Below are 22,268 nucleotides of genomic sequence, written 5' to 3' on the forward strand. Positions count from 1 at the left end.
CTCTTACAATGTGGTTTTCCATAGAGAAGCCAGGAGACCGAGGCGGACTGTGAGGAGGATCCTGATCGCTACGTCTCTAGCGGAGTGCCTGGGCGACACCCAGGCCTGGAGGAAGAGCTGACCCTCAAATATGGGGCCAAACACGTGATCATGCTGTTTGTGCCTGTCACACTGTGCATGGTGGTGGTGGTGGCTACCATCAAGTCAGTGAGCTTCTACACAGAGAAGAATGGACAGCTGTGAGTTGGTGCATGGTGGGGGGCGGGGTCAGGGATGGGTGTGGTCTCCATCCACCAATTGCAGCCTCACCCCAGAGGCTGCTTGAGTTCACACTCTGGTCCACCTGCCTGGACACGGTCCTCAACCTCTCTGCCTCACTTTCTTGGTCTGTATATAGTGGTAGTGATTGTGTGCTGTGGAGTTGGTTCCGACTCAGATCAACACTGCATAGGGTTTCCGAGGCTGTAAATCCTTTCTCCTAAGTAGTGGCTGGTAGATTCAAACTGCTGACCTTTGGTTAGCAGCCCAGCTCGTAATCCACTACTCTACCAGGGCTTCAGCTGTACATATAAAGGTTTAATTGTGGGATTACTGGGAAAATTCAATGAACAAATACATGTAAAGGGCTTAGAACATTGCCTGCCCCAGAATGAGCACTCAGGCACTTTGGCATTTATTACAGAAGGTGAGTCCACACACATAGCACTGAGCCCAGCATCCAGGGGTTGGGTTTCCTATCACAACTGGGTTACTTACCAGTGTGTGACCTCAAACAAGTTACTTCCTCTCTGGGCTTCTGCTTCTTGGATGTAAAAGGAGATGATTCTACCAGATGATTCCGTGTAGGAGACGGATAGAGCCTTCTGTTTATTTTAGTAAAAATAGCATATACCCAAAGCAGCCTAGACACATGGATTGGCTCCAGGGTCACCACTGCTGAGGGCTGAACTTCCCTGAACATCTTCTTTTAAAATAGGGAGTTTTTGTTTTGATTGAAAAAGAGTAGACAGAGAAGCCTACCCCAACCCCTAAACCTCCAGAAAGTTTTATCATCTGTTGAGGATTCAGAGTTGTTGTTGTTAAGTGCCGTTGAGTCCGTTTCTACTCATAGCGACCCAGTATAGGGTGTCTAAGGAAAGGCTGGTGAGTTTGAATCTCCCACCCTGTGGTTCAAAGTGACCTCGCGGTCCAGTGCTTTATCCCACAGTGCCACACCAAGACTCTGAGGATTCAGAGTAATCCAGGTGAAAAGTGATAAGAACGTAGTCAACCTTTTGCTTTCAGTAGTCTGTGTTGGAAAGAGTGATTTATGAATCAATTGCTTCATTTCTGGTTTTTAGTTTACTCATCTTGGGATGGATTTCCTGGTGTGGTGCTGTAGGATCAGCACTCAACTGCAAGGTTGGTTTGAACCACAAGGTTGGTGGTTCAAACTCACCAGCCACTCCTCAGAAGCCCTATACAAGGTCGCTATGGGTCAGAACCTACTCACCAGCACTTAACAACAGCAACAACAACAGTCTTGTTATGGCACTGTAGGATAAGCACTGGACCGCAAGGTCAGTTTGAACCATAAGGTTGACGGTTCAAAGTCACCAGCTGCTCCTTGGAAACCCTATACAGGGTTTTAGTGAGCTGGAACCAACTCAACAGCACTTAGGAACAACAACAAACAGTAAAAACAGTGACTGGGCTACTGGGACAGGGGTGGGTGGGGGCAGGGGAAGCAGGAGGAGGGGTGTTGGCCTAGCTTGGGTGAGCTGGTGGAGGTTTGATTATGGAGAAGTGTTGCAAGGAGCAGAGGAGTGTTCAGGGGATGCATCCAGGGAAGGTTTTAAAGTCCAAATGGGAGGAGGTGAGCAAGGCAGGAGGACAGGTGAAGTCGTTCAGTCTATTTCCCCATGCCATATTGGACTCCAGTTCCCATAAAATCAACTCCAACTCATGGAATCCCTGCAGGGTACAAATGGTTAACAGACTTGCTGTTCACTGAAAGGTTGGAGATTCTAGTCTATTCAGAGATGCCTCAGAAGAAAGACCTGGCAGTCTACTTGCAAAAACTGAGCTCCTGAAAACCCTGTGGAACACAGCTCAATTCTCACACACATGGGGTCACTATGAGTTGGAGTTGATTACCCTGAGCTCAGTCCTAAGGCAGAGAGGCACAGGCCCAGCCATTGTGGGACTGGGAGCAATGTGATGTGCCCAGGGTGCCTCCACAAGCAGGGTGGGCTGTGCATGGCAGGCAGAAACAGAGACTATCCGCTCTCTCCTTTTCCCCCCAGCATATATACGCCATTCACTGAGGACACGCCCTCAGTAGGCCAGCGCCTCCTCAACTCTGTGCTCAACACACTCATCATGATCAGTGTCATCGTGGTCATGACCATCTTCCTGGTTGTGCTCTACAAGTACCGCTGCTACAAGGTGAGAACCCAGAGGCCTGCCCTTCTCTCCCTCCAGCCTATATGAAACCACAATTTTTTTTAAACAGAATTTTTCTTTCCTGTTAAAAACAGAATGCAAATTGGCTACCGTGAAGTCAACTGTGACCCATGGCAGCCTCTCATGTGTCAGAGTAGAGCTGAGCTCTGTGGGGTTTTCAGTGACTGAATTTTCATGTGTATTCTAAGGCATCTTTGGGTGGACTCGACCCTCCAACTTTTCAGTTGTTAGCCATTTTTACCAACCAGGGACTCCTTCTGCAAAATAGACTGTGAATTTTGGTTCTCCATCCCACTCGACCCCCTACCATGGATTACCCAATCCTGTAGTCTTTTTAAATTAACACACAGTCTACTGAATTGAGTTCCTCATGCAATGTACGAAGTGTCACTTCTCCTATACAGAAGTTAATTTTAGTTTTCTTTTTCTTCCCAGGAAGTAAGGAGTTCTATTTTAAGCTCCCTTCACCATGACACTTCCCCTCCAGATTTATTTTAATTTTCCATTTCCCTTTTGGACAGAAATATAATACAGATTTCTGTGATGAGGTCTTCCTGCACTGGGAGGTGTTGGGGTTGGTCCCAGGGAGTATTGGAGGAGCTGAGTCCCACATGGTCTGAATTATGTACATATTTTGTCCTCCGAAAATGTCATATGATTTTAGACATTGGTTTCCAGTCCTTCCAGCCAAGGAAAGCTTTGAAATCCTAAAAGATGGAAGGAAGTTTAATCCTTTCATTAAATCAGTTGCTGTTAAGTCAGCTCTAACTTATGAAGACCCCAATGTGAGTCAGAGTAGAACTGTGCTCCATGAGATTTTCAGTGGCTGATTTTTTTACAGGTAGATTGACAAGCTTTCCTTCCAAGGCATCTGTAAGTGAACTTGAACCTCCAACTGTTTGGTTAGCAGTTAAGTGTGTTAGCTGTTTGCAGCACCCAAAGACTCTTAAGCTAGGCATCACCTAACTTAAAGCTGTTTAAATGCAGATAGTCATTCTTCATTGAGCAGATGGAGAGACAGGGCAGGGCTGTTAGGAAGCAGGGTGTTGTTGTTAGGTGCCAATGAGCTTTTCCCCACCCATAGTGACCCTGTGTATAATAGAACAAAACACTGCTCAGTCCTGAGCCATCCTCACAACTGCTGCTACACTTGAGCCTGTTGTTGCTACCTCTGTGCCAATCCATCTCCTTTTTTGCTGTTCTTCCACTTTACTAAGCAGGCTAGAAGTTATGCTTGTTTGGGGCAGAGGATACATGGAGCATACGTAAGAACAAGTTAGAAATAGCATGATGTGGAAAATAGAGGGAGACCTTTAAGAGTAAGTAGTTCAGTCATTTCCTCAGTGAGGTGTATGAGCCTCCCTCTATACCAGGCCCCTTCTGGGCTCCAAGGATCCAGCAGCTTTTAGGTAGGCATGAATGGAGGCTGGGCAGGCAGGTGGTGGTGGGATGGAGGGGAGCATGCTCCAGAGACAACCCTTCCCCTTCCAGTTGTGCTCCCAGCTTACCCTCAGCCAATGTCATCACAGTGAACTGGTGGTGGATGGGTCTGTCCTCGGGTAAGGCTGGTAAGGAGTGGCACCACTATCCCCGCTAATGGCTGGCTCAGGGGCTGATTTAGGTTCAGCCCTACCCTCATCCTTGTTCCTCTGTTGACTTGCTAGGAGAAGGGCAACATGCCTTTCTGAGAATCTGTGAACTTCAAATAGGAGGGAACTCCCTGGGTTGTCTCTCTTCAAAGACATCTTTCTTTACATCAGTGTTCATTACAGACACCACTGCATGAATAATTTCTTTTAGAAAGATTAGCACAAAACTCGTCCCTATGAGTTGGAGGTTAAAAATACTCCAACTGTTCAACTTTTCTGACATGTTATACTTCTCCATAGTCCTTGATATCAGTCACCATTCTTCTCTTCCCTCAAGTTTCAGGGTTCTGCAACACACTGCAATGTGTCACAAAACTCACAATTGTCCAGAGAAATGGCTCATACAATTGTGGAGGCTGGCAAGTCCCAAATTTTTAGGTTAGAGATTAGTCTGGAGGAATCTTCTCACCCACATAGTCTCAGGAGCTGAGGAACCTAAATCGGCAGGTCAGATGACAGGCTGTTCATGCACAAGGCAGTGGGAGCTAGTGAATCTGGTCATGTGATGGGCCAAAAGTCCCACAAACTGGAGGTCAGATGTAATGAGCTAGATTGACGATCCAGGACAAGAGAGTAGATTGTCCAAAGCAGTCTTGTAAATTGAAGTCAGACCATGCCCCCAAGGGAACTAAGGGTGGTGACTTGAGTCACTCCCTCTAGTAAGGTGGGGGCAGCCTTAATCTTTAGTTCCACTATAATCTTTACTCCTTAGCAACTCATTTTAAAATGGGTCATAATCACAGCCTTTGTTGTTGTTGTTGTTATGTGCCGTGGAGTCGGTTCCGACTCATAGCGACCCTGTACAGGGTTTCCGAGGCTGTAAATCACAGCCATAGAGGTTAGGATTTACAATAAATAGATCATAAAATGGAGAAATTTGACTAGAAAGGCCATAATAAATAATGAGCTGCTCTGTACACTATTCACAGTAACCAAAAGATAGAAATAGCCTAAATGTCCATCAACAGATGATTGGGTAAACACAGTGTGGTACCCATACATACAGTGGAATATTACTCAGAAAGAGAAATGAAATCCTGACACATGCCAAAATATGGAGGAATCGTGAAACATAATGCTGAGTATAATTTGTAGGAAAACGAATATTGTATGATCCCATCAAGAATACGCATATGCATAGAGGCCAAAGATTATTAGTGGTTACCATGGGCAGATGGGAAAGGGAAAGAGGGACTCGTTTAGGGGACTCTCAGTTTCTGGTAAGGGTAATGGGAAAATTTAGAAGCTGGTACTTGAACAATGATGACTATAATTAAGGTCACTGTACATGTAAAAAATGTTGAAATAGCAATTGATCTATTGTTAGGGATCTGTTTACCACATTAAAAAAAAAAAAACCGTCAAGAGTCTGTCTTGATTATTCTGAAAACAGCACCCTGTTAGTCTGCCACCTGCTCCTGCCTGGTGTTTGTTTTTCTTGGTAGCATTTATCATTACCTGCTAGTACAATATATATTTACTTATGCATCTGTTTTCTGTTGTTTCTCACACTGGAGTACATTACATGTGGGCAAAGACTTTGCTCATTTGATCTCCAGAGCCTAGAACAGTGTCTGGCACATCACAAACATTTGAAATAGTCTTTCTAAATGAATGGAAAGATAAGTGGAGAGTGTCACAGGTGATAGTTGATCTCAAACCTCATCTCTCCTCCTTTATACACTTGCTGGATGACTTTCAGAGAATTCTTTGCATTTTTGTGCCCTCCTCTCCATGCCTGTAATAGGTCACCCAGTACCTTTGTGTGAGATTCTCAGTGCTGCTAAAATACAGATGCCACAAGTGGGTGTCTTTAAGAAACAGGAATTTTTTTGGTTCACTGTTTTGGAAGCTAGAAGTTTGAATCCAGAGGATCAGGTCTAGGGAAGGTCCCCAATAGTTCTGGGGCATTACAACAACAACAATATATCTTTCCCCTGTGTGTGTCTCTATCTCTGTTTAGTCTGAGCTTTTGTATAAGACACCTCTCAGGAATGATTAGGTTTAGGACCCACCCTACTCAGGCATGGCCTCATTAACATAAGACAAGAAAACCCATATTTACAATCAAGGTCATGTTGACAAGGGCTTGTTGTTGTTTTTGTTAAGTGCTGTAGAGTCAGTTCTGACCCATACTGACCTTGTATAGGGTATCTGAGGAGCAGCTGGTGAGTTTGAACCACCAATCTTTCAGTTCAAACTAACCTTGTGGTCCAGTGCTGATCCTACAGTGCCACACGAAGACTCCCATTGGGGTTTGGACTTCCATAAATATTTCGTAGGGGTACAGTTCAATTCCTAACAACCTTCCAGTATTGTCACAAAGGGTTTTTCTAAGAACCACTTTCAGGCTTAGGCATCAGGACCCAGAGACCTCCTGATGGTTTTATCTGCTACTGTCTTCTAGTTTATCCATGGATGGCTGATCATGTCCTCCCTGATGTTGCTGTTCCTCTTCACCTACATCTACCTCGGGTAAGTGAGGACCCCTCTTTGTGGCATATGTGAGTATATAGGACCTGACAGGCAAAGGTGACTGCTATGCTCCAGAACCCTTAGTGTCAGCCGCTCCAGTTTCGGGGCTCCTCCTATAGTCTTCTTACTCAGGAAGGAGAAAAGGGCTCCAGGGTGGGCTCGACAGCAAAGACATCATGAGGAGACTGGCTGTGAACCTAAGGGCAATAGAAACCATGCAATATTTAAGTTCTTCTGTTTGGACCAGCCTGGGTACTTACTAGTTTATGGGAAGAATTACTTCCTCTGTTGCCAGGAACCCAAAGAGCCAGATGAACCAGCTGTTGTCAAGGAAACTCTGATTTGTCACAACTCCATTTGTGTCTGTGTAGAACTGTGTTTCAGAGTTTTCAGTGGCTGATTTTTTCACAAGTAGATTGCTAGGCCTTTCTTTTGTAGTACCTCTGGGTACCTCAGGAGCAGCTGGTGAGTTTGAACCACCGATCTTTCAAGTCAAACTATCCTTGCGGTCCAGTGCTGATCAAACCTCCAACAATTTGGTTGCAACCAAGTTTATTAATCACTTGCACCACTAAGAAAACATGTTCCAAGACACTTTGCTTATGCAAAAGCGTCTTCTGGGCCATACCAGTGCATGTTTATGTGAACCTTCCCAAGCAGGAGTTGTCAGTTTACACCCCACCTTATTTCAGAAAGTATATCAGGTAGTTAGCTGTCAGGCCAGTAGGAATGGGGAGAGAGAATATTAATAAGTATTGCCAGAGGTTGGAAGAACATAGGTTGGTTAAAGAGCAGTAACTATTAAACTGTGTCAGGTTCTCACCTCTCCATGGACTCTGTCTTGGTCCTGCAGGGAAGTACTCAAGACCTACAACGTGGCCATGGACTACCCCACCCTCTTCCTGACCATCTGGAACTTCGGGGCAGTAGGCATGGTGTGCATCCACTGGAAGGGCCCCCTCTTGCTGCAACAGGCCTACCTCATCATGATCAGCGCGCTCATGGCCTTGGTGTTCATCAAGTACCTCCCGGAGTGGTCCGCCTGGGTCATCTTGGGTGCCATCTCTGTGTACGGTGTGTTACACTCACAGGTTGTCCCAGATTTCTAAATAGCCAGAGGCCGTTAGAGAAAGGGCAGCAATTGCTAATACTGACTCTTCCATTAATGTCACTTCCTTCCAGTTAGAGCTGGGACATACAAGATGTTCCTACAGTATTGTTGTTAGGTGCTGTCAGGTCAGTTCCAACTCATAGCCAGCCTATGCCCAACAGAATAAAATGCTGCCTGATCCTGCACTATCCTCACAATTTTTATTTTTGAGACCATTGTTGCTGTCACTGTGTCAGTCCATCTCATTCAGAGTGTTTCTCTTTTTCACTGACCCTCCACTTTGCCACATGATGCCCTTTTCCAGGGACTGGTCCATCCTGATAACATGTCCAAAGTATGAGAGATGAAGTTTCACCATCCATGCTTCTTAGACATTTTCTGACTATGTCTTCTTCCAACACAGATTTGTGTGTTCTTTTGACAGTCTGCAGTACTTTCAGTATTCTTCACCATCACCATAATTCAAATGCATGGATTCTTCTATGGTCTTTCTTATTCATTGACAAGTTTTCACATGCATATGAGGTGGTTAGCAATACCATGGCTTGAGTCAGGCGTACCATAGTCCTCAAAGCATGTCACCTTTGTTCTTTAACACTTAAAATAGGTCTTTAGCAGCAGATTTGATGTATTGACTGCTGCTTCTATGAATATTGATTTTGGGTCCAAGCAAATTAAAGTCTTTGACAACTTCAGTCTTTTCTCCATTTATCATGGGTATTATTTACCCATGTCAGCTTGAGGACTAGGGTGCGCCTGACCCAGGCCATTGTGTTTTCAATAGCCTCATATGGATGCGAAAGCTGAACAGTGAATAAGGAAGATCGTAGAAGAATTGATGCCTTTGAGTTGTGGTGTTGGAGGAGAATACTGAAAGTGCCATGGACTGCCAAAAGAACCAATAGATCTATTTTGGAAGAAGTGCAGCCAGAGTGCTCCTTGGAGGCCAGGATGGCTAAGCTTCATCTCTCATACTTTGGACATACTGTCCGGAGGAAACAATCATTGGAGAAGGATGTCATGCTGGCTAAGGTGGAGGGTCAGAGAAAAAGAAGAAGACCCCCAACGAGATGGATAAGCCAGGTGGCATCATTGATGAACTCAAGTGTGGCAGCGGTAGTGAGGTTGGCCCAGGATCGGACATTGTTTCGTTCTGCTGTGCATGGGGTCACTATGAGTCGGTTCCGACTCGATGGCACCTGACAACAACAACAACAACAACATTGTTTATAAGTTCATTTGTAAGGATTTTCGATTTCTTTACATTGAAGTGTAATTCATACTGAAGGCTGTAGTTTTTGATCTTCATCAGTAAGGATTTCAAGTCCCCTTTTTCTTTCAGCAAGCAAGATTGTATCACCTGCACATCTAAGGTTGTTCATAAGCCTTCCACCAATCCTGATACCATGTTCTTCATCTCGTTTCTCAGATTATTTTTAAGTGTGGTGAAAGGATACAATCCTGGAGCACACCTTTCCTGATTGTAAACCATTCAGAATCCCCTTGGAGTCCTGGTGTGGCAATGTAGAATAAGCAGTGGACTGTAAGTCGGTTTGAACCACATAGTCAGAGGTTCAAACTCACCAACTGCTCCTTGAAAACCCTACACAGGGTCTTTATGAGTTGGAACTGACTCAATGGCACTTAACAAGTATCCCCTTGTTCTGTTCAAATGACTGATTCTTCGTCTATGCACAGGTTTCTCATGAGCACAATTAAGTGTTCTAAAATACCTATTCTTTGGAGTAGTATCCGTAATTTGTTATGGACAACATCCACATAATCAAATGCCTTTGAATAGTCAATAAAGCACAAGTAAATTTTCTGGTATCCTCTGCTTTCAGCCCAAATCCATTTGGCATCAGCAGTGATACCCCTAGTTCCACATCCTTTTCTGAATCCAGCTTGAATTTTTGGCTGCTCACTGTGAATACGCTGTTGCAATCAATTTTAAATTATCTTCAGAAAAAAAAATTTTGTATGTGATATTAATGATATTGTTCAACATTGACCCATATACCATAATGTGATTGTATATTCCTTTCATCTTTTTTTGATGCTTCCTGCATCATTCAATGTTTTACCCATAGAATCCATCAACATTGCAACCCAAAGCTTGAATTTTTTTTTCAGTCTGTCAGCTTGAGAAATGCTGAGCTTGTTTTGGTTTCTAACTCCAGTTCTTTCTACATTTCATTATAATATTTGACTTTGTCTTCTCAGGCTGCCCTTTGAATTTTCTGTTTAACTCTTTTTACTTCCTTGTTTCTTCCTGTCACTTTAGCTTATTATGCTCAAGAGAAAGTTTCAGACTCGTTTGTTTGCTTCCTGTCTTTTTATTCTATTGCTTTCTTCATGTATGGTGTCCTTGATATCATCCCACAACTCTTCTGGTCGTTAGTCATTTGTGTCTAATGTATCAGATCTATTCTTGAGATCATCTCTACAGTCAGGTGGGATATACTCAAGGTTGAGGAGCCCTGGTAGCATAGTGGGTTAACGAGTTAGGTTGCTGACTCTCAGGTCAGCAGTTCAAATCTACCGGCCACTCCATGGGAGAAAGATGAGGCTTTCTGCTCCCATAAAGATTTACAGCCACGAAAAGCCTACATAGGGTCGCCATAAGTCAGAACTTACTTGACAACACACCACCACCACTGCAGTCATATATACTTCAGGTCATATTTTGGTTCTCTTGGACTTGTTTTAATTTTTTTCAGTTTCAAATTGAACTTACAATTGAACAATTGATGTCTGTTCCCACAGTCTCCCTGTGACTTTGTTTTGGCTGATGAGATTGACCTTCTCCATCATCTCTTCTCATAGATGTAGTCGGCTTTATTCTTATAGATTCCATCTGGTGAGGTCGTCTTTTGTGTTGTTGAAGAAAGGTATTTGCAATAATAAGTCATTGCACATTCTATCATGGAATTTCCAGCATCATTTCTATCTTTACAGCCAGTGACTGGAATGGAATCTTTTCTCTTTGTTTCCAGCTTTCCCATTCCAGTCACTGGTAGTTATCATTGCATCTTGATTTCATGTTTGATCAATTTCAGACTGAAGACGTTGGTTTGTTAAGAGCCGTCAAGTCGATTCTGATCCATAACAACCCTGTATAGGGTTTCTGAGGAGCAGCTGGTGAGCTTGAACCGCCGATCTTGCAGTTCAAACGGCTTTGCAGTCTGGCTCATTAATCCAAATCCTTTAATTTTGTCATCACTGACTTTAATGGTTGGTGCATAAATAACAATGGTATTAACTAATTTTCCCTTTTGTTGTTGTGTGCCATCAAGTCAGTTCTGATTAATAGCAACCCTGTATAGGGTTTCCAAGAGCAGCTGGTGGGTTTGAATTGCCAACCTTGAGTTTAGCAGTACAGTGCAGCACTAAACCGGGTCTTCTTTGTAGGTGTATGGAAATTATTCTATCACAAACAGCACTGTACTTTATGATAGATCTTGAATGGTGTTTTTGATGATTAATGTGACACTTTTCCTCTTTAATTTGTTGTTCTTAATATAGTTAACCACGTAATTGTCTGATTCAAAATACTCAATACCAGTCCATTTTAGCTCACTAATGTCTAGCATATGCATCTTTATATGTTCCATATAATTTTTGATGATTTCCAATTTTCCTAGATTCATACTTCATACATTTCACTTTTTGATTATTAATATGTGTTTGCAGCTGTTTATTCCTATTTTAAGTTGCATCATCATCTTAGCAGATGAAAAGTTCCGAAATCTTTGCTCCATTCATGTCGTTATAGTCAACTCTACTTTGAGGAGGCATTTTTTTCTTACTTATATTTTGAGTGCCTTCCAACCAATATAGTGCTAAAGAACAGGGTCTCATCTTCCAGCACTCTATTTGACAGTGTTCTGCTGTTATTCATAAAGTTTTCAGTAGATAACTACTGTTTTAGTCTGGAAGCTCCTCTGAAACCTGTCTACCATGAGTGGCCCTACTGGTGTTTAAAATACTGGTAGAATAGCTTGTAGCATCACTGCAACCCACAAGCCACCACAATACAACAAACTGACAGATAAGTAGTGATTTGGCAGCATATATACGAAATTTTGTGCATAGAATCCTTCAGTATTGTAACTCTAGGCTTGAATTTTTTTCTTTTGCTCCTTCGTCTTGAGAAATGCTGAGAATGTTCTTCCTTTTTGGTTTTCTAACTCCACATCTTTATACCTTTCATTATAATACTTTGTAATTTTCTGTTCAGCTCGTTTACTTCATCACTCTTCCAGTTACTTTAGCTTCTCTAAGTTCAAGATCAAGTTTCAGATTCTCTCCTGACATATACTTTTTTTTAAATGTTTTATTGTGAATTATATGGTAGTTTACATGGGAGAACATTAGTTTTACATTCATTCTATCTGACATCTACTTTTGTCTTTCTTTTCCTGTCTTGTTAATGACCTTTTGCTTTCTTCATGTATGATGTTCTTAATGTCATTCAAGGACATCTCTGGTCTTTGGTCATTAGTGTGTAATGCATCAAAATCTGTTCTTAAAATGGTCTCTGAATTCAGATGAGATATACTCAAGGTCATATTTTGGTTCTTGTGGATTTGCTTTAATTTTCTTCCGCTTCAAAATGAATTTTCATATGAGCAATTGAGGTCTGTTCCACAAGTGTCCCTTGGTCTTATTTTGGCTGATAATATTGAGCTTCTCTATAGTCTCTTCCCACAGATGTAGCCATTATAATTCTTGTGTATTCCATTTGGTGAGGTCCAATTGCATAATCACCTTTTACGCTATTTGAAAAGGGTATTTGTAATAAATAAATAATTGATCTTGCAAAATTTTATCATGTGGTTGCCAGCATCTGTCACCAAGACCTTGTTTTCCAACTACTGATTACACATGTAAAATATCTTTAATTACAAGAAGTAGACAGTATGCAGCAGTAAGTAAACATCCCTTGATGAACAGTACATCCCAGCTCAAAAGATGTCCAGATGGAGATGGACAACTCTTGTACACATGCCTCACATGTACCTTAGGCGAGAAATTCAAGGACCTGCCTTATATCAGTCCTGCTGGGTAGGTAGGATTAGGTGAACTGAAAACTTCTGCTACACATGCTACACCTGGCACCCTTAGCTGAGGGACAAAGAGGGCCTCTCCCTACCAGGTTTTATTGTCATGTAACCCATTATAGGAAGCACAATGTAGATTTTGATATTTAATTTGAGCATACAAGGAAAGGAGGCGGTCAGACATTCTGGGATGTTCCTAGGTGGAATTGTGTAATTCTTTATCCCTGCTGATGAATATCAGGCTTGAATTGGGGTGGTGGTTTGCTCTGAGAACTAAAAATGCTAGCAGGAGGAGGAATGGGGAAGACCATTGCCACCTTGCTTGTCTGAAAGACCATCTTCATAGATGCTATATGTGAGCCAGACAGTGGAGGCAAGATTCTGTGCAGAGCCAAACTTACTGATGCACAGGGTGGCAGGTGGTGGGGAGGTCACCTCCCATCCCATCACTTTCATAAGCACATGGAGTCCCATAGACTCATGGTGTTCTAGAAATAAAACTCTATTTTCTAGTATTATTGACATGATTACTAAAAGAAAGTGTTTATTGAACACTCACCGTGTGCCAGGCACTGTTGAAACATGTTACACACTAAGTTGTTTGCAGATCAACTATAAAAGCATTTGACACATTTATGACATTATTCATAAATAATGAATACCCCAAAATGTTAGATTCTGTTTGATTAGCATTAGCATGATTACTATTACCAATATTATTACTTCCATTTAAATAAAAGGAATTTGAAGCTCAGCAGAGTAGAAGTCAACCCCATACTAAGCACATGCTCTAAGTATCAGAGATGCATGGGTTTTCCTTGTAGCAGCAGTAGTTCACTGAATTCACACCAACTTGTGGTGACCCCATGTGTGTCAGAGTAGAACTGTACTCCATAGTTTTAAGTGAGTAACTTTTTTTGGACGTAGATTATGGGGCCTTTCTTGCAAGGTTCATCAGAGTGGACTCAGACCACTAACCGTGCATTTGGCAGCTGAATGGATAGATTGTTTGCACCAGGCAGCAGTTGTTCCTTGTAGAGCAGCTGTTAATGCTGTAGACTGGGACTTGGACTTGGTGGGTTTAGGGTGTCAGCTAAACTTCAGAATGCATTCTGAGGCTTGCTCTGGGACCCTGGGATCATTTGTACCGTGCTCCTATGTCACAGGGCTGGTTCATCTTTCTGGGAGCCGTTTGAGAATAAATATCTCTTTCATGTGACAAGGACTTCATTGTTTTCCTAGATCTTGTGGCTGTGCTGTGCCCGAAAGGGCCACTGCGGATGCTGGTGGAGACTGCCCAGGAGAGAAACGAACCCATTTTCCCTGCTCTGATATACTCTTGTGAGTAGCCCCTATGTCTGCCTGACAGGAGGTCAGAAGATGCCAGCAGGAATGTGAGGGACTGCTACTGCCTGGGACTTTAAGAGTAACTAAGACAGCTGTCCTTTTCCAAACCCAAGGGGAGGGGTGGCCTTGGCGATCCCAGGAAGTGCTCACCTTTCAGAGAAGCTGATGGCCTTGTCTGCTACTACACAGGAGATGGCTTAGGGCGTTACAGCAGGAAGGTGCATCAAAGATCCCACCCATTGCTTCTGTCCTTCGTCAAATCCATTCTCCAGTGGCCTGTGATGGGTACAGGCTACGTCCTGTGAGCATACAGCCATTGAAGCCTTGGCCCAACCCCTCTCCCGGCTTTCTCCAAGCTCCAGAGAAGAGACTTTGGAGAGATCTCAGAGTAGGGGAGCCAGGGGCTTTTCACTGGGGTCCCTCACAATCCCTAAGTGTTGCAAACAATTAATATATCTAGATGCTAACCAAAAGATTGGTGATTAAAGTCCGCTCAGCGGTTCCTTGAAAGAAAGACTTAACCACTTATTTCAAGAAACTCAGCTGTTGAAACCTTGTGTCACAGTTCTACTCTGACACAAGAGGTCACCATGAGTCAGAATTAACTCAATGGCAACAAGTTTTTCCTTGACAGCACATGAGTGACTGACTGATGTTAATTGTCTCTGAAGGGCAGGTATCAGTGTGTAGGAATTTAAGGTTATGTATATATATGCATTAGATACATGCATGCCCAATCCCCACTCTTTGGCAGATGCTATGCCAATGCATTGCAGTGGACACAAGTCCCAAATGATCCCTATCTCCACAGAAAAGTCCTATGACTTTTGTACCCATCCTCCCCAGATTTCTAAGATGGGGTAGTTGATTTAAATAGCCTGCATATCTGGGATTCTAGAAGAAGCTAATGTGCCAGATAATTTCTATACAAATGAAGATTATGGCAGAAGATTGTTAGCATCCTGTCCCAGGGAGTGAATGCTCGTGGCAGGCACTTTGGGTGTGGGGGATGAGTAGAGGGTTGTGTGTGTGTAAAGACTAAGGGTAGTGCCTGGAATAGCTGTTTGTATGGTGTCTGTTATCTGGGGCTTCATTAAGGAACAAAGTGAGGTCTCTGCTCTGATGAAGCTCACATTCTAGAAGTGGGGCATATTGTAATGAAATAGACAAACACATTAAGTCAGGTGATAAGTGCTGTAGGAAAATAAAGCAGATAAAGGACAAAAGGGCTTTAATGTAGGTAGGTACTGGTTTGCATAGGGTGGTCAGGGAAGCGCTCTCTAATAAGGCTGATATTTGATCAGAGACCTGATTCAGATAAAACCTAGGACAAAGCATCCCAGGCAGAAGGAAAAGAAGCAGGTGCAAAGGCCCTGAGGCAGAATGTGCCCATGAATTCAGGGAACCTAGGAAGCCAGTGTGACTAGAACACAGATGAGGGGTAGCAGGGAGAGAAGAGGTCAGTGAATGGGGAGAGGGTCCGGGCCACTTTTGACCTTCGTGAGGACTTGGCTGTAGTCATCGGAAGATTTTAGGTTGCCCTGACTTTATGTAACACAGGTTAAGTACAGAATAAAATGTATGGGGAACAAAAATAAAAGTTGGGGACCTGAAGGCTATATAATAACCCTGGAGAAAGATGATGGAGTTTGGACCAGGGATAGCAGTAGAAGTGATTGTATTGACAAGATATGTGGATTGCTAAGTGTGTGAGAGAGTCGGACTGACATCAGTGTTTAGGCTTAAGCCGCTAAAATGATGTACTGAGAGCGAGACATTGTGGGTAGGCAGGTTGTTGGGGGATGGGTTTGAGAGTGGTTTGGGCATATTAAGTTAGAGATGCTCATCAGACACTCAGGTGGAGAGTTGGAGGTAAATTGATTTAGTTCAAGATCAGAGATATCAAAGACAGTTGCTAAACAGAACTGTTAGCTGATACCGTTGTTGCAGTTTGTAGGGGGAAAAGAATCCAAACCAGTTGCACTTGAGTTGATTACAACTCATAGCAACTCCACGTGTCAGGGTGGAACTATGTTCCGTAGAGTTTTTACTAGCTAATTTTTTGGAATTAGAGTACCAGACCCTTCATATGAGGTGCCCTCTGAATGGACTTGAACCATCAATCTTCCAGTTAGTAGCTGAGCTCTTAACCATTAACACCACATAGGTAATTTGTTTGTGAGGCCACTAATTGTTTGAAAAGTTAGTGATTGCCTACACCTACACCATGAGTCTGGGACTCCAGCCCCCAATCCCTCCTAACTATGTAGTATAAACACATACCATGTGAACAAAGGGTCCTGTGCTGGCTTCTGAGGACAAAGACTGCCCCACTGCCTTCCAGGCCTGGGACAGCCCCAGGTAGCACTTCTTGTTCTTTTTCCCATAGCTGCCATGGTGTGGACAGTGAGCATGGCCAAGCCAGAACCCTCCTCTCAAGGAGCCCTCCAGCTCCCCTATGATCCAGAAATGGGTGAGTGTCATGGTGCCAAGAGCCTTTCGGAATTTGGATGTACCTCCTCACCTGCACCCAACCTGTGTGGGTGCCAAAGAATGTTTCTGCTGCGTCTTCCCCGCCCCCATGCTCCCCACTCTTCCTGTCCTGGCCTCTTGGGGTATGGGAGGGAAATGTGAGGGCAGAAGGAGATGTGTCTTCCAAAGCCAGACCTTCTGGAGACTTGTCTTGGAGACTGGGAAGGGTTGGGCTGCCAGCCTTGGGCCCCAGCTTCACTTGGCTTCATTCCCTCCCTGGTCCCAGGGGCTGCTGTGGCTGGTGGGTGTGGGAGAGTATGATCACCCCTTGAAGCTTGTTCCCCAGAGCTGAGGGGTGCCCTTTAACTGTGCTTGTTTCTCTCTTTGCCACATCCTCATCATCATGATGGACACCTAGAGGAAGACTCCTATGACAGTTTTGGGGAACCCTCATACCCAGAAGTATTTGAACCGCCTCTGCCTGGCTACCTAGGGGAAGAGCTGGAGGAAGAGGAGGAAAGTAAGGTGCCCATGTTCAGATGGTTGCCTTCAACCAAGGGGATAGGGAAGGTGGGAGAGGATCCCTGAAGTCTGATGGGGAGGGTGTGAGGGAGCTGTCTTTATAAAGCCAAAGAGAAGCCTGCAAGGTGGGGCCTGGTTGGTGGGCCACAGGGGCTTTTGTGTTGAGGCTGAAATTTCTTTAGCAGATGTTTACTGAGTCCTGGCTGTGCTGCATCTGGAGTGCAGGGAGAGAAGACACCCTGTTCTTGTGGGCCTTACAGTGAAAGAGAACATAGGTACTCAGCAGTTAGGGGAGTGATTTGCTGTGAAGGGGTCAGAAAAAGTTGTCTGAGGAAGTCACTCAGAGACAAGCTCCCAGGTTGAGTCACAGTAAGTAGGTAAGGGGCCGCACAGGAAGCGAGTGTTCAGTGAGGGGCCAGCCAAAGGAGACCCCAAGGCACAGGGCTGAGCAATGAGTTGAAGGGCATACACAGGATGAGAGAGTGTACATTTTATCCTGCAGGTGGTGGAGCCCACTGATGGTTGCATCCATGGAAGACCTACTGCCACAGGTTGAATCTGACTCACCATGACCCTATAGGACAGAGTAGATCTGCTCCCTAGGGTTTTTGTAAAACACACACACACACCTCTTTTATTTTTTGACTTTTATTGTGAATTGAATGAAGGATTACAGATAAGATCATCAGTTTTACGTTCAACAAATCACACACTTTGGTTCATCTCGATGATTGTAATCTCCTCCCTGCAACAACAGTTATTCCATTTCCTCCCTGTGGTTCCTATTTCCATTCTGCCCACCTTTCCATCCCTTCTCAACTTTGTCCTTAAGTAAATGCTGCCTCTTTGACCATTCCATGGTGAGCATACCTTACTAGTGTTATTGTCCCCCGCCTCCCCCCACCTCCCGTATGTGTATCTACTGCTTGGCTGAAATTAGACCACAAAGGTGAGTGCCTTTCCAGACCTGAAGGGTGGCCAAGGGCCATAGACTCACGTTACTCCAGTTTCTGACTACTGAAAGCTGTTGCTTTTTTTAAATAATTTTGAGCTTTGTTCCACATTTTCATCCACTCTGTGCAGAACCTTCTAATGTGATCCCTTTCAGAACAGTTGGCAGTGGTAGCCAGGAACCACCTAGATCTAGTCTCAGAGTCATAGAGACTGATGTTCACATGTTCTATTAGTCCTTTGGACTAATTTATTCTTAGGCATGTACAGTTCTCATCATTCTCCTTTTTTCTGCATATGGAGAGGATCCCTGGTTGCACCTTAGATGGCTGCTCATGAGCTTTTAAGACCTAGACGCTACTCACTAAAGTAGAATGTAGAGCATTGTCATTGTGCCAGTGGACCATAGTGTCCCCTGAGACAATGATCCTGAGCCCCCAGGCCCAGGAACTCATTGCTTTAAGATGTTTGATAATACCTAAGAAATTGTCATCATTTTTCCCACTCTACGTTCCACCACATTCATAGTTGTGTTTACAGCAGAGGTAAATTGTTGTTGTTAGGTGCCGTCTAGTTGGTACCAACTCAGGAACCTTATGTACAACAGAACAAAACACTAACTGGTACTGCGCCAACCTCACATTCTATGCTTAAACCTATTGCTGCTGCCACTGTGCCAACCCATCTCTGTGGGGGGTCTTTGTCTCTTTTTGCCAACATGCTTTAGTAAGCATGATGTCCTTCTCCAGGAATTAGTATCTCCTGGTAACCTGTGCCTGGCTTCTAAGGAGCATTGTACTTTTTTTTTTTTTTGCATTGTACTTTTTACAACACAGATGTGTTTGTTCTTTTGGCAGTCCATGGTACCTTCAATATTCTCCTCCAAAAATAACTCAAATGCATCAGTTCTTCTCTACAGTTTTCTTTATTCATTGCCCGACTTTCACATGCATATGAGGATATTGAAAATACCATGCTTGGGTCAGATGCACCTTAGTTCTCAAACTGACATCTTTGCTCTTGAACACTTTAAAGAGATTTTGTGCAGCACAATTGTCTAATACAATACATCATTTGGTTTCTTATCTGCTGATTCCATGAGTGTTGATGGTTGATCCAAGCAAAATGAAATCTTTGACAACTTCAGTCTTTTCTCCATTTATTGTGATGTTATTGATTGGTCCAGTGGTGAGGATTTTAGTTTTTTGTTGTTTTTTTTTATATTGAGGTGCATCCAGTACCAAAGGCTTTGATCTTCATCAGTAAGTATTTTAAGTTCTCTTTGTTTTCAGCAAGCAAGGTATTTTAGTATTTTAAGTTCTCTTTGTTTTCATCTGCATCTTGCAGGTTGTTAATAAGACTTCCTCTAATCCTAATGCCACATTCTTCTTCACATAATCCAGCTTCTCGATTTATTTGCACAGCATACAGATTGAATAAGTATGGTGAAAGAATTTTTTTACTTTAAATGTCCTAATTTAAATCATTCAGTGTTCCCTTATACTGTTCAAACAACTGCCTCTTCATCTATGTGCAGGTTCCTTATGAGCATAAGGAGTGGGAATACTCATTCTCCGTTTATGATCCACTCAATTGAATGTCAGGAAAGCACAAGTAAACATCTTTCTGGTATTTCTGCTTTCAGCCAAGATCCATATGACATCAGCAATCATATTCCTCATTCCACATCCTTGTATGAATCCAGCTTGAACCTCTGGCAGCTCTTTGTCAATGTACTGTTGCAGCCATTTAAAAATTATCTTTACCAAAATTTTACTTGCATTTAATATTAATGATATTGCCTGATGATTTCTACATTCCACTGGATTGGGCACAAATATGGATCCCTTTGGAATGGGCACAAACATGAATCCCTTTGGAATGGGCACAGATATGGATCTCTTCCAATTAGTGGGCCAAGTAGGTTTCTTACAAATTTCTTGGCATAGATGAGGAAGTGTCTCCAGTGCTGCATCAGTTTGTTGAAAGATTTCAATTTATATTCCATCAATTACAATAGCCTTGTTTTTTGCCGAGGTCTTCCATGCACCTTTGACTTCTTTCTTAAGTATAACTGGCTTTTGATCCTATGCTAACTCTTGAAATGGTTGAACATCGACCATTTCTTTTTGGTACAGTGACTGTGCATTCCTTCCATCTTCTTTTGATGCTTTCTGCATCATTCAATATTTTGCTCATAGAATCCTTCAGTATTGCAAGTCAAAGCTTGAATTTTTTCTTGTTTCCTCAGGTTGAGAAATGCTCAACATGTTCTTCCCTTTTGGTTTTTTAACTCCAGGTGTTTGTACATTTCATTATAATATTTGGCTTTGCCATCTTGCAATTGTCTATTCAGCTCTTTTATCTCCTCGTTTCTTCTATTTGATTTAGCCTATCTATGTCTGGAGTCTCTTCTGACATCCATTTTGGTCTTTTCCTCTTCATTTTTCAATTCATCATTAGGAGAGTTTTATTTTATTTTTCAAAGTTTTATTTTAAGCTGCAAGGATGTCTATTAAGCATCATAATTAAACATGCCAAAGTAGAAGCCATGTTGTCAAAATGCCCACTTAACACACCCAAACATTTCACACCCACCCTTTACTGACCTTCTATAATCTCCCCCCCCCCTTTTTTTTTAAGATTTTTTTTTCTTTTTTTTAAACGAAGTAGACACAGACACATGTTGGTAAATGCTAACTGTCCATATTAACATAGAGACACAGAGTAATCTCTGAGCCCAATATACAGAGAGAGGAGGAAAGAAACTAGACTTCTGTGCACTACTTACTACACAGGAGCCTAGCACCCTCCAGCTTCCAGCAGAGCAAAGGGAGTAGAGGTTTTCTTTTTTCCCACAGAGCACAGTGGTGTGTTGGTTCCATAGTTTTTTGTTGAGACAGGAAGAGATAAAAATTAATTTGGGAACAGAAAGGAGTAGAGATTCTTTTCCCACTGTTATCTGCTCAAGGTGTTTCTCCCTAAAGTAAATTGAGAACCACAGTGTAGAGGAGAGAAAAGAGACCTCAAGAACATGGCAACTGAACACAAGATGGGGAAAGGAAAAGAAAAGGAAAAAAATAAAAGACTGCAACTTTGTCCCAGGGACTGAAGAAAATTTTCAAAAGGTTGGAGTCCATCAGTGTTTTTAATAGTCGTCATCTCCTTCATCCACCTCCGCTTCCTCTCCCTCATCATCATCTTCATCTTCTTCCCTTTCATCTTCATCCCCTTCTTCATCAATATCTTTCAAACCTTCTCTTCTTCATAATCATCATCATCTTCTTCTCCTTCCCCTCCATCATCATCCATATCAGGAACCAAATAGTACCGTAACGGATTTGGCCAAATACCATCTTTGATAACCTCTCCTAACTCATCTGTACCTGCATCAAAATGACCAGTAAACCAGGTAAAAAAAAACTCTCTGGTTCTTCATGCTGCCTCTTCCTGCTGGCTTTATTCTGTGTTTGACTTGAGTGTTTTGTCAAATTTCCATTTGATTTCAGTTGATTTTAGAACAGATCACCACTCTGATTCAGATGAAATTCTATGGAGAGAACTTTATTTTCAAAATAAGGATTTTCATCAAAATAAAAATCTATTCTGTAACCTGATTTGATATCTTCAAGTTCTGTTACTTCAACTCTGGTCAAATAATGCAGTGCCTCTTCATCCTCCTCCCCAAGCAACACAGACACTGTGGATGGTTGACAAATGTTACCCGAAAGTTTGGGATTTTGGTGACCAGTTCTGACCTCTTCTGAAAGAATGGTTGGCGGAGTTTGTTATAGTTCTGTTCTGCTTTCAAAATCTCCTTACTGGCTTGTTCATTAAGTCTGTCTATATCATTTTGTAATTCATCAATATGTTCAGTTGCTTCCTGCTGCTGTTCTTTTTCTCCTTTTGACAAGTTCAGAGAGGCCAAAGTCTTCTGCAGCTTAGGTTTCCTCTTTTGAGGCAGGAGCAAAGAAGCATCTGGGGGCCATGCTGCAAGCAAAGTTGAAGAAGCACACAAAAGAGGAGTTGCTTGCTGGGAAAAAGCTTCCTTTCTTGTCTTTTTAATGACCTTTTGCTTTCTTCCTCTATGATATTCTTGTTGTCATCCAACAGTTCTTCTGGTCTTTAGTTGTTGTTGTTGTCAGGTGCCATCAAGTCGGAACCGACTCATAGCGACCCTATGCACGGCAGAACGAAACAATGTTCGATCCTGGGCCAACCTCACTACCGCTG

At 42.9% G+C, this 22,268-nt stretch overlaps 1 protein-coding gene across 1 annotated transcript in view; it reads left to right on the forward strand.

Annotated features, from left to right (window-relative positions):
• The window catches only part of PSEN2 (presenilin 2 (Alzheimer disease 4)), a 48,709-nt gene that overhangs the window by 3,877 nt on the left and 22,564 nt on the right, over positions 1 to 22,268 (forward strand). Inside the window, exons 2-8 of the mRNA XM_006871261.1 lie at positions 25 to 239; positions 2,286 to 2,427; positions 6,502 to 6,569; positions 7,423 to 7,643; positions 13,986 to 14,084; positions 16,480 to 16,563; positions 16,981 to 17,082. Of these exons, the coding sequence (XP_006871323.1) occupies positions 25 to 239; positions 2,286 to 2,427; positions 6,502 to 6,569; positions 7,423 to 7,643; positions 13,986 to 14,084; positions 16,480 to 16,563; positions 16,981 to 17,082 (931 nt within the window). The remainder of the gene's footprint in view (positions 1 to 24; positions 240 to 2,285; positions 2,428 to 6,501; positions 6,570 to 7,422; positions 7,644 to 13,985; positions 14,085 to 16,479; positions 16,564 to 16,980; positions 17,083 to 22,268) is intronic.

Source organism: Chrysochloris asiatica, unplaced genomic scaffold (genome assembly GCF_000296735.1).
Source record: "Chrysochloris asiatica unplaced genomic scaffold, ChrAsi1.0 scaffold00165, whole genome shotgun sequence".
NCBI lineage: Eukaryota > Metazoa > Chordata > Mammalia > Afrosoricida > Chrysochloridae > Chrysochloris > Chrysochloris asiatica.